The sequence below is a fragment of the Rutilus rutilus genome, assembly GCF_951802725.1.
Source record: "Rutilus rutilus genome assembly, chromosome: 7".
NCBI lineage: Eukaryota > Metazoa > Chordata > Actinopteri > Cypriniformes > Leuciscidae > Rutilus > Rutilus rutilus.
The window spans coordinates 16,111,716-16,122,921 of NC_140221.1; the positions used below are offsets into that span (position 1 = coordinate 16,111,716).

The following is an 11,206-nucleotide window of genomic DNA, read 5'->3' on the forward strand; positions in this document are numbered from 1 at the left end:
TAAATCAAATGTAATTCCAAAATAATCTCTAATCTAAAAGGAAATATCATAAATGATTCATATCGTTCCAACCTGTATGTGCTTCTTTCTTTGTGGAACACAAAAGAAGACATTTTGAGAAAAAAAATGTTTTGTCCATATAGTGAAAGTCAATGGGGTCCAATGAAGTTTGGACTCGAATGTTCTCCAAAACATCTTTGTTTGTTTCTTCACAGAAGAAATAAAGTCCAACAAGTTAGGAGTGACATGATGATGAGAAAATGAGAATCATGGGATTGTGTTTGAGTGAAGCATCCCTTTAAGTTTTCACTTCAGTAAACCCAAATTATTATGGGAGTAACAGATTACCCAGTCACCAGAATGATCCATTCCAATAAGTCTTCAACAATTGAGCCCAAAGCCCCCAAATTTCCTCCACACATAAGCCTTTTGCTGAGTGCTAGACTCCTCACGTACAGGGTGGATAGGGGCCAGACGGGGCCCGTCATAGTCCAGGGGCTGCCTCTGCTGCAGGGCTCTTTTCACAGCTTGATTCAACTGACACCATAAACAGAAGAGATTAATGTCACAAGTTAACAGATTTAGCCTTTCTGAGAAAACAAACACATTTAACTGAGACTGATATAATAAAAATGAAAGAAATAGTTTTAAGAATCACAATCATTTCTAATTGTGCTAAGATTATAAAAGAGTTTTCTGTGATACTAAATTAGCACATTGGCCTCCACAGGTATAGAGAATTTTTTTTTTTTTACTGATTCCAAACATTTCAATGGTAATGTCTGTATAGTGTTGGTGATGATGTGCAATTGTATCACTGTATTGGTCAGCATTTACAACGCTACCAACAAGTAAATGTAATCACATTTTATGAGCAGATCTGCCACAGGTGTACCTGTTTTCTCTTGACTAGTTTGCAGTGCACCTCTGGAGTGACACATGGACCATCCTCAGCCTGTAGCTTCTGTGAGGATGTTTGTGATTGGCTGTCGTCTTTGGCGAGGGCCATCCTGCCAATTCTAGCAGAAGAAATGGTGCTCTTAAAACTAAAAGTTGATTCCTAGCATTAATCCTACATTCACACAAATGACCATAAAATCTGAGGGTATAAGAACCCAGACATCTCTATAATCAAACTAAACCTCAGCAAGTTCAGTATGCATGCCTACAAACCTTGACACCTTGGATGCTGCTATTTTGAATGCTTGAATCTTTTCCACCAGCAGGGTTTTGACTGACTGTGCAGTAGCGCAGGACATAATATCAGTCAAGGAGCATCCTGGGAGCAGACTCAACAGCAAAGGCTCCATCTAAATAATAATAAACTCAATTTAAAGATTTTCTTTTTAAATCTAAGGTTTTTTGCACACTTGCTATTTTTCAAGTTATTATTTTCAAGCCTAGTTAGAAAACTTTGAGATAAAATATATCACACAAAATATTTCATCAGTAACAAAAAACAGCCTATAACTGTATTTTTAAAGTCACCATGAGATCAAAATGGACAATTCTTGTTTTTTAATGGAATATTGCAGTATTTATAATAATTTATTTGTGCTCATCATAATTAAAAAAAAAAAAAAATCATGTGCTGTTTTATCTTTAATCAAAACAAATTCCCCTCCACAGCAATAGCAAACCACAATGATGCAATGATCCAATCAATTCCTGATGGACAAAATCAAGTATGTCCAACATTTTTCTCTTATTCGACAAGCTGTTTCTCTCAGATATCACAATAGACTATCGCAACTTTCATGCAACTCATCATTCCGTTTCATGGCAAATAAAAAAAAAATAGCCATTTATAATTTATTTATAAGCGTTCACCTATTATATTTATTATTAATATTCTGTAGAGGATAATTAATTATTTTTAGGCTTTAATACAATGACAAATAAAGCCAAAATAATTAATTTTGGAAACAACATGTTTTATAATACAGTGAGGAAAATAAGTATTTGAACACCCTGCTATTTTGCAAGTTCTCCCACTTGGAAATCATGGAGGGGTCTGAAATTGTCATCGTAGGTGCATGTCCACTGTGAGAGACATAATCAAAAAAAAAAAATCCAGAAATCACAATATATGATTTTTGAACTATTTATTTGTATGATACAGCTTCAAATAAGTATTTGAACACCTGTCTATCAGCTAGAATTCTGACCCTCAAAGACCTGTTAGTCTGCCTTTAAAATGTCCACCTCCACTCCATTTATTATCCTAAATTAGATGCACCTGTTTGAGGTCGTTCGCTGCATAAAGACACCTGTCCACCCCATACAATCAGTAAGAATCCAACTACTAACATGGCCAAGACCAAAGAGCTGTCCAAAGACACTAGAGACAAAATTGTACACCTCCACAAGGCTGGAAAGGGCTACGGGGAAATGAGTGAAAAAAGGTCCACTGTTGGAGCAATCATTAGAAAATGGAAGAAGCTAAACATGACTGTCAATCTCCCTCGGACTGGGGCTCCATGCAAGATCTCACCTCGTGGGGTCTCAATGATCCTAAGAAAGGTGAGAAATCAGCCCAGAACTACACGGGAGGAGCTGGTCAATGACCTGAAAAGAGCTGGGACCACCGTTTCCAAGGTTACTGTTGGTAATACACTAAGACGTCATGGTTTGAAATCATGCATGGCACGGAAGGTTCCCCTGCTTAAACCAGCACATGTCAAGGCCCGTCTTAAGTTTGCCAATGACCATTTGGATGATCCAGAGGAGTCATGGGAGAAAGTCATGTGGTCAGATGAGACCAAAATAGAACTTTTTGGTCATAATTCCACTAAACGTGTTTGGAGGAAGAAGAATGATGAGTACCATCCCAAGAACACAATCCCTACTGTGAAACATGGGGGTGGTAGCATCATGCTTTGGGGGTGTTTTTCTGCACATGGGACAGGGCGACTGCACTGTATTAAGGAGAGGATGACCAGGGCCATGTATTGCGAGATTTTGGGGAACAACCTCCTTCCCTCAGTTAGAGCATTGAAGATGGGTCGAGGCTGGGTCTTCCAACATGACAATGACCCGAAGCACACAGCCAGGATAACCAAGGAGTGGCTCTGTAAGAAGCATATCAAGGTTCTGGCGTGGCCTAGCCAGTCTCCAGACCTAAACCGAATAGAGAATCTTTGGAGGGAGCTCAAACTCCGTGTTTCTCAGCGACACCCCGGGAACCTGACTGATCTAGAGAAGATCTGTGTGGAGGAGTGGGCCAAAATTTCTCCTGCAGTGTGTGCAAACCTGGTGAAAAACTACAGGAAATGTTTGACCTCTGTAATTGCAAACAAAGGCTACTGTACCAAATATTAACATTGATTTTCTCAGGTGTTCAAATACTTATTTGAAGCTGTATCATACAAATAAATAGTTAAAAAATCATACATTGTGATTTCTGGATTTTTTTTTTTTTAGATTATGTCTCTCACAGTGGACATGCACCTACGATGACAATTTCAGACCCCTCCATCATTTCTAAGTGGGAGAACTTGCAAAATAGCAGGGTGTTCAAATACTTATTTTCCTCACTGTACACTGCTTTTTGGTATAAACGAACATGGTATAAATAGGCCTGTATACATGAAACATTATACTGTAGCCACTTTTATATTTTAGGAAGGGAGTCCTTCAGGAAGGGCATTATAGGTCCTTGACATCGTCAAAATTTTCGAAAAACTTTTTGCCCATATTTGATTGCCCTGCTGAAAAATCCAGCATTGCTGGTCACCAGCATAAAGTATGTTTTGCATGCATGGGGTGCTGGTTACTGGTATGCTGGTTACCAGTGCTGGTGGACCAGCTACAGCAGCTCAGTTTTGCTTGAGAACAGCCTGACTATTCTACCCAGGAAATCCAGAGTTCTCACGAGAGCACAATTTTAATTTGCTCAGCAAGTTGCTCTGGCATTGAGTAATGATGCTCATTAACTATGCCCTTGTAGCCGAGCTGCACCAATCACATTGGTGTATCTGATATAGGTGGGCCAGAGGCGAGTTAAACAGATGAGGACAGCGCTGCGACGTCGAAGTCATTATTAAACATTGCAAGATGGCTATGGATGAACACCAGTTGTTTGAAACGGCTTTGGCCGCTACAATGAACGAGTTAGACTTGGCTTTTTATCTAAAAGAGGAACAGAAGTCGGCGCTCGAATCATTCCTTTGCAAGAAGGACGTTTTTGCCGTTTTGCCGACCGGATACGGCAAGAGTCTAATCTACCAGTTAGCTCCGCTGGTAGCTAAGCTAAGGATACGTCACCCCGTGCATTGTTGTGATTGGTCGTAGTGTTATCCAATTGCGTGCAGTGAGATTTTCAAATGCATGCTTGGTGCTGCCCCTCGAGCTAGGCGATTTTCATTACTCAATGCCTGACCCTTAATCTTTCAAATTTGGGTCTGGATTTCCAGGCTACGAGGCTTCTGGCTTCTGTTCCACCAGCTAAACCACCACTATACCAGCTGAATTGATGCTCGTTTATGCTGTATTCTTAAGCAGGGAACATCCACCATAGTTTGGGAATGTGACAAAGAGATGAGAGACTTGCCTCTTCATTGGTGGGCTCTAAGATAAGAACACTGATGGCATCCTTCTTGGCCTCTTCCATTTTGGCCACTTTGTTATAAGCTTTGGCTCGATTCTCATAGTAATGAACTTCACCAGGGTTGTACCGTATTGCAACAGAAAACTTGTCTGCTGCTTCCTGGTACTTCCTGGAACAGATCACATTTCTAAAATGATCTCAGAAGGCATAAAATAAAGAAATAGGTTTTCAATTTCACATTTAACACTTTGTTTTAAACCTACTTGTCGTTATAGCTGTGCAGACCCATTGTGTTGTGAAAAACAGCAAGTCGTAGCCAGATAACCGTGTTGTCAGGGTCCATCTCCTCTGCTTGCTGATAGTCAGCCAGTGCAAAGCTCCACTCACAAAGCTTAAAAAAACAATCTGGGGGAAAAAGGAGACAGATTTTCTCTGGATAATACAAATTATATTCTATTACTTTAAGCAAAGTGAAACAAGCAAGCCTCTCTGAATACTTTTCTAAGATTTTTCTATGTCACTCTCAGCCCAACACCCGTTACCCTCTTTAACCGTGGGTCCACACCTCCTCTGTTGATGAACAGCTCACTTGTGTTTCTCTGTTTCTCTATGGCCTTGTTCAGCAGCTTAATGGCTTCGCTTTGCAGACCCCGGGAGAAGCACTGAATTGCAAAATCATTGTATGTGAGCGCCAGTTGTGTCTGAGCGTCTTCCTCTAAATCCTCTGAGTCGTCTCGCATGTGTTCCTGAGGAGGTTCTCCTTCAACTCCATAGAATTCAGCAGCAATAACTAAATCCTCAATGGCAGCAGTGAAGTTTCTCAGGCGCCGATAAAGAATCCCCCTTTGAGCAGGCAGAAAATGTGCATTTATATTATTATTATTACATTATACTACTTTACTATTTTACTATTTACTATTTAATTTTTTTAATTTTTTTATTTTATTAAAAGCATTTACAAAGCCTCTACTAACAAGATGGTTCTAATGCTTATCACAGCTGAAAAGACTGGTTATTTTTAGGACATTTTAGGAAATTTTAAGAAGCTATAGCTTAAATAGCTCAAATATTCATAATAAATTTGCGTCATTTGATTACTTTTACAATTCTTGAATCGTAATAGCAAATGATCAGTGTCTCAAAAATTTTGACTGTTAATGTATGTATTTTGCATAGAAACGCAAAATAAAATAAATAAAAATAATGGTAAAAGACAATGTATTTAAAATATGAGTTTAGTACATATGTATACACTCACCTAAAGGATTATTAGGAACACCTGTTCAATTTCTCATTAATGCAATTATCTAATCAACCAATCACATGGCAGTTGCTTCAATGCATTTAGGGGTGTGGTCCTGGTCAAGACAATCTCCTGAACTCCAAGCTGAATGTCAGAATGGGAAAGAAAGGTGATTTAAGCAAATTTGAGCGTGGCATGGTTGTTGGTGCCAGACGGGCCGGTCTGAGTATTTCACAATCTGCTCAGTTACTGGGATTTTCACGCACAACCATTTCTAGGGTTTACAAAAAATGGTGTGAAAAGGGAAAAACATCCAGTATGCGGCAGTCCTGTGGGCGAAAATGCCTTGTTGATGCTAGAGGTCAGAGTAGAATGGGCCGACTGATTCAAGCTGATAGAAGAGCAACTTTGACTGAAATAACCACTCGTTACAACCGAGGTATGCAGCAAAGCATTTGTGAAGCCACAACACGCACAACCTTGAGGCGGATGGGCTACAACAGCAGAAGACCCTACCGGGTACCACTCATCTCCACTACAAATAGGAAAAAGAGGCTACAATTTGCACGAGCTCACCAAAATTGGACAGTTGAAGACTGGAAAAATGTTGCCTGGTCTGATGAGTCTCGATTTCTGTTGAGACATTCAGATGGTAGAGTCAGAATTTGGCGTAAACAGAATGAGAACATGGATCCATCATGCCTTGTTACCACTGTGCAGGCTGGTGGTGGTGGTGTAATGGTGTGGGGGAAGTTTTCTTGGCACACTTTAGGCCCCTTAGTGCCAATTGGGCATCGTTTAAATGCCACGGCCTACCTGAGCATTGTTTCTGACCATGTCCATCCCTTTATGACCACCATGTACCCATCCTCTGATGGCTACTTCCAGCAGGATAATGCACCATGTCACAAAGCTCGAATCATTTCAAATTGGTTTCTTGAACATAACAATGAGTTCACTGTACTAAAATGGCCCCCAAAATCTCAACCCAATAGAGCATCTTTGGGATGTGGTGGAACGGGAGCTTCGTGCCCTGGATGTGCATCCCACAAATCTCCATCAACTGCAAGATGCTATCCTATCAATATGGGCCAACATTTCTAAAGAATGCTTTCAGCACCTTGTTGAATCAATGCCACGTAGAATTAAGGCAGTTCTGAAGGCGAAAGGGGGTCAAACACAGTATTAGTATGGTGTTCCTAATAATCCTTTAGGTGAGTGTATATAGTTAATGACTGCAGAAGGTACTATAACTTTTATGTAAGATTTTTGTTTGCATAAGGAAAATACAGAGTATCTTCCGATTCGATCTGTTAAGTTTATCTATACACTGTATATTTAGTTTAGTGTGCATTTACAAACACTAATTTAAATAGAATAATCCCATTAAAGTCCATAACCACTGGTTTAAACATCAGCTATTTGGCATAAATATAATTTGTATTTTATGCCATTATCGCAAATAGCCAATTCTTTAGCAGGCTGTAAAAATGCAGCTCTTCTAAGCCTTACCTAAAGAGGTAGTACTGTGCCTTACTGGGGTTATACTTCAGAGCGCTGTTTATTTTCCTCAGTGCATCTGAAAGCTCTCCCTTCAATGCCTTATCAACAGCTGCCTGATGGGCATTCTCCGCTGCTTCCTTTAGCCTCTTCAACAGTGCATGTGCAACCGGACAGCAAGGTTTCAGCCTGAGTGCTGACCTCAAGTCATGATAGCACAAAGTCATCTGAGGAGACATACAGCCCTCTTACCTGTTTATTACAGTCACTTGAAGGGAAATGTTTTTCTGTAGGCTGTGAATGATGGTCTGACCTGATTGAGCTGGTGGTGAAGGCGAGCTCTCAGAATGAGGAGGTCAGCTGACTGGCTGTCCGTCTCTAGCCAGTTGCTGACCGACCGAAGACAGTCAGAGTAACGGCCCAGAGCAGTCAGACAAGCCAAGCTATGAATATATATACAAAAAGGCAAACATAACGGAAAATGATGATCTCATGGTATCCACGGTGGCCCAAAACAGCGTTCGGACACTTTTGAAGACTTGCGTCACACTTAAAAATGTCTGAATTGCATTGCATTAGATCCAAAATATCAAATTAAATGTCATCAACGTGTGGCGTTTAACCCTTTCGTACTGTTGAGGGTAATTTTGACACTGTCCTGACTTTTCAGCCTTTTTCAGCTTTAGAAAATGACATGCTAAATAAAATTGTTAAATGTTACAGATGGAAATTAGTAATAGGTTGGTCAATTGTTTGGTGTCCAAATACCTTCTGTCTTCATTTAGGCCTAATATAAAAATAAATTAAAAGAAAATCTCTGTTTTCATGAAACGTCTATTTGAAGTCTCCTGAGCTATATTCTAAACTATATTTCTTTACAATAAACGCTACTTTGATATTTAGTTAGATAATGCAAAGACATTTACATATTTTTAAATGTGACTTCAATTTACAAATACATTTTGTTTAATCTTTTAATCAATAATATATCAGTAATGTTTAATCATCTTACCCTATAATTATGCATGTGCCTTATGCGCATACACATGATGGAAATTTAAAGAAGTACTCAATGTGAATAGCTGAATCTTAGGTGATTGTAAGGTGAAGAAAGAGCTTGTAGCGCCACCTGGTGGTATTTTATGCTATTGCTTGCTAGAATGGGGTTATTTTAGCTAGTTCAGATGCATGCACACTTCTGCCCTGTCCAAATACCCACATTGGCGGTCTTTGCACTTGACCACTATTTCCTATATTTGGTCCAAGTGTTCAAGTAGGCGTGAAGACTGCAAGTGTGTATAGAACTTTTGATTACCCGATGGGACACACTTATAGTCTTGCAAAAATGCAAGTGTTTACAGAGCTTTTTTCTATTTTCAATACTTTGCATGTTAAAATAAACTTCTAAATGTCTGTTCAGTAGTCACTATGTAACTAACAGAAGACACAATTTTAAAATTGTTCTAATTAAGTGATAAAAAGCATATAAAGCAATAAAATGTGCAACACTTTGTTTTACTACCAAATTATATGTAATATCAGTAACACTTTACAATGAGGTTCATTAGTTAACATTAGTTAATGTATTAACTAACACAAACTAACAACGAGCAATACATTTGTTTCTATATTTGTTCATCTTTGTTAATGTTAGTTAATAAAAATACAGCTGTTTATTGTTTGTTCATGTTACTGTAGTTCACAGTGCATTAACTAATACAACCTTTGATTTTAATAAAGTATTAGTAAATGTTGAAATTAATATTAACTAAGATTAATAAATGCTGAAGAAGTATTGTTCATTCTTAGTGTTATCTAAGTTCGGTAACTAATGTTAACTAATTAACCTTATTGTAAAGTGAATTCATTTTTATTTAACTTACAGTGGAATGTTTTTCTCAACATCTCATGATTTCGGGGCACGTGAGATAGTGTGGGTTTAGTGTGCATTAAGGGCACTGAGCTTTGGCATTTTTAAGACATGGGACATTCAAATGTGGGTATTTGGACAGGGCATTCAAGTCTCTTTGAAGGGCACTTAAAAAATCTACACTGACCTTCTCATGTGATAAGGCCGGAAGCAGGGTTTAAGTTCTGCAGCTTTCGTGAAAGAATCCAGTGCCTCCAGAAACTTCCCCAAATCAAAAAGACACTGGCCCTGCAAGGACAGTTAAAACATACACACATAAGTGGGCATTAACAATGTTTGTGGCAAAGGACTGTTGTGATGGTGGCTTTAAATTTCTGCACATTTTTTGCATTGAAAATGCATTTCAACTATGCATGCAAATACTGATAACATTGAAAAATTCAATGAAGTAACCAAAAATGAATGGATACATTTCAAAACACAAACAGAAAAAGTGATCCATAGATTGTAATATTCATAGCTCCTAATCTGATTTCTATTATATGTGAATAAATGAATTCTTGTACCTGTATGTAGTATATGAAGGCGAGTCGTTGAGGGTAGGCCTCAGTTTGTGGTTGGAGACTGCAGGCGTGTTTGTAATCTAGTGCTGCAGACTGGAAGTCACACAGCTGAAGATATGCTTCTGCTCGCTGGACATAAAACTCAGTCTGCAGATAGGAAGAATATAAAATGTGATTAATGTTCAGGGCCAAATAATTATGACATACTGTATACAAGCCATACTACAGTCTGCCTGGCCTCTACCTGCTGTGACTGGAGCAGGATGGCCTTTGTGAAACAGGACACAGCCTTGTCAAACTGAGACTGTGACATGGCGCCAACACCTGCTTCATAACTAGAAATGTATTGCAGGCATATGTAAGTATGATTCTCATTAAGATTATATGGTTTTGTTTATAAACATATGTTCACTTACTGTTTATCAGCCTTTTCTTGTATTATGAGCTCCCCAAATATATGTTTCTTTTTCATTTCAGGGGTCTGAAAAATAAAGTTTTTATAACTATTTATAAACTATAACTAGTTTCTATAAATATATAATATTGCACAATATTACTGTTTTTACTATCAAATAAATGCAGCCTTGATGAGCATAAGAGACATTACCCAGACAGCAATATAACTTAGTGTCGGCCCAGATCCGGCCCGGGAAATCCATGTGTACCGGATCTGGGCCAACACTATATTGCTGTCTGGGTAAAAACCTTAATTATTCCAAACTTTTGACCCCCAATGTGTATAGGTGTGTGTGTGTGTGTGTGTGTGTGTGTGTGTGTGTGTGTGTGTGTGTGTGTGTGTGTGTGTGTGTGTGTGTGTTCATTTGCATACTACAGATTCCCTGGTGTTTTTCTTGGATGAATCAGACATGATCAGGAATGATTCTTCCTTCTGAAAAGTAAACACATAAACATGTTCAAGTCATGCAGCATGAGTATGTAACTTACAATACTATTTAATCTCGCTATCTATGATTCTTTCTCTCAGACACAGCAAAAGAATGTTGCGCACACATTTAAAAATACAAACCTCAGCACAGTCAAGCAGGTGGATATATTGACAACACGTAAACGACTTAAAAGTTGTTTATAAAATCATTTAAAGAAAATAAAAATCCTCCAGAGGCCTCACGTTTGTTTCCCACAACCAAAGAAAATCGACAGTGCCTCAAACTAAAATCACTTCTGAAAACATTAAGTAACTATGGGAACACTTGAATGGCAAAAGAAGAGAAACGGCCGCATGTATAATTTTTTTTCTAAGCAATATCTTTAAAAATGCCAGTTAGTGCAAAGTGACATTTGTTATGTGCAAAAATATACAACAAAAGTACAAAAATTATGACGTATGGTCAACATGTACTTTGTGTAGATTAAGGACCTTTTTACAGTCTGTGGAAAGGACAAGGCAAGGCTAAAGAAAAGTTAGGACTCTTATTTTGAAATCAATGGACGTATTTATTATTGTCACATGCATCATCTGA

At 38.5% G+C, this 11,206-nt stretch overlaps 2 protein-coding genes and 1 long non-coding RNA gene across 3 annotated transcripts; all 3 read right to left on the reverse strand.

The window, feature by feature from the left end:
- Positions 1 to 275: 275 nt before the first annotated feature.
- Positions 276 to 1,304, reverse strand: LOC311294494 (uncharacterized protein). Its single transcript, XM_084415403.1, has 3 exons — positions 1,174 to 1,304; positions 896 to 1,019; positions 276 to 537 (listed from the first exon to the last, which is right to left on the reverse strand). The coding sequence occupies exons 1-3, from the start codon at positions 1,257 to 1,259 to the stop codon at positions 382 to 384; spliced, it is 366 nt and encodes a 121-aa protein (XP_084271529.1). The 5' UTR covers positions 1,260 to 1,304; the 3' UTR covers positions 276 to 381.
- A 3,191-nt stretch (positions 1,305 to 4,495) lies between these two features.
- On the reverse strand, positions 4,496 to 10,054 carry LOC311293742 (tetratricopeptide repeat protein 16-like; the record flags this gene model as incomplete). Its single annotated transcript, XM_084414232.1, has 8 exons — positions 9,970 to 10,054; positions 9,729 to 9,872; positions 9,350 to 9,450; positions 7,606 to 7,735; positions 7,305 to 7,519; positions 5,115 to 5,392; positions 4,813 to 4,954; positions 4,496 to 4,718 (listed from the first exon to the last, which is right to left on the reverse strand). Exons 1-8 carry the CDS (start codon positions 10,036 to 10,038, stop codon positions 4,496 to 4,498), a joined length of 1,302 nt encoding a protein of 433 aa, XP_084270358.1. The 5' UTR covers positions 10,039 to 10,054.
- A 91-nt stretch (positions 10,055 to 10,145) lies between these two features.
- On the reverse strand, positions 10,146 to 10,890 carry LOC311292965. The gene is made up of 3 exons (XR_014627861.1): positions 10,753 to 10,890; positions 10,555 to 10,614; positions 10,146 to 10,206 (listed from the first exon to the last, which is right to left on the reverse strand). It is a non-coding gene; the product is annotated as an uncharacterized lncRNA (long non-coding RNA).
- Positions 10,891 to 11,206: the final 316 nt, after the last annotated feature.

Coding starts and splice junctions, on each gene's coding strand:
- LOC311294494 (XM_084415403.1), bottom strand. CDS start 1,259: ATGTCCTGCGCTACTGCACAGTCAGTCAAAACCCTGCTGGTGGAAAAG. Junction 1,020..1,173: donor GCAGCATCCAAGGTGTCAAG/GTTTGTAGGCAT, acceptor TTCTTCTGCTAG/AATTGGCAGGATGGCCCTCG. Junction 538..895: donor AACTAGTCAAGAGAAAACAG/GTACACCTGTGG, acceptor TTATGGTGTCAG/TTGAATCAAGCTGTGAAAAG.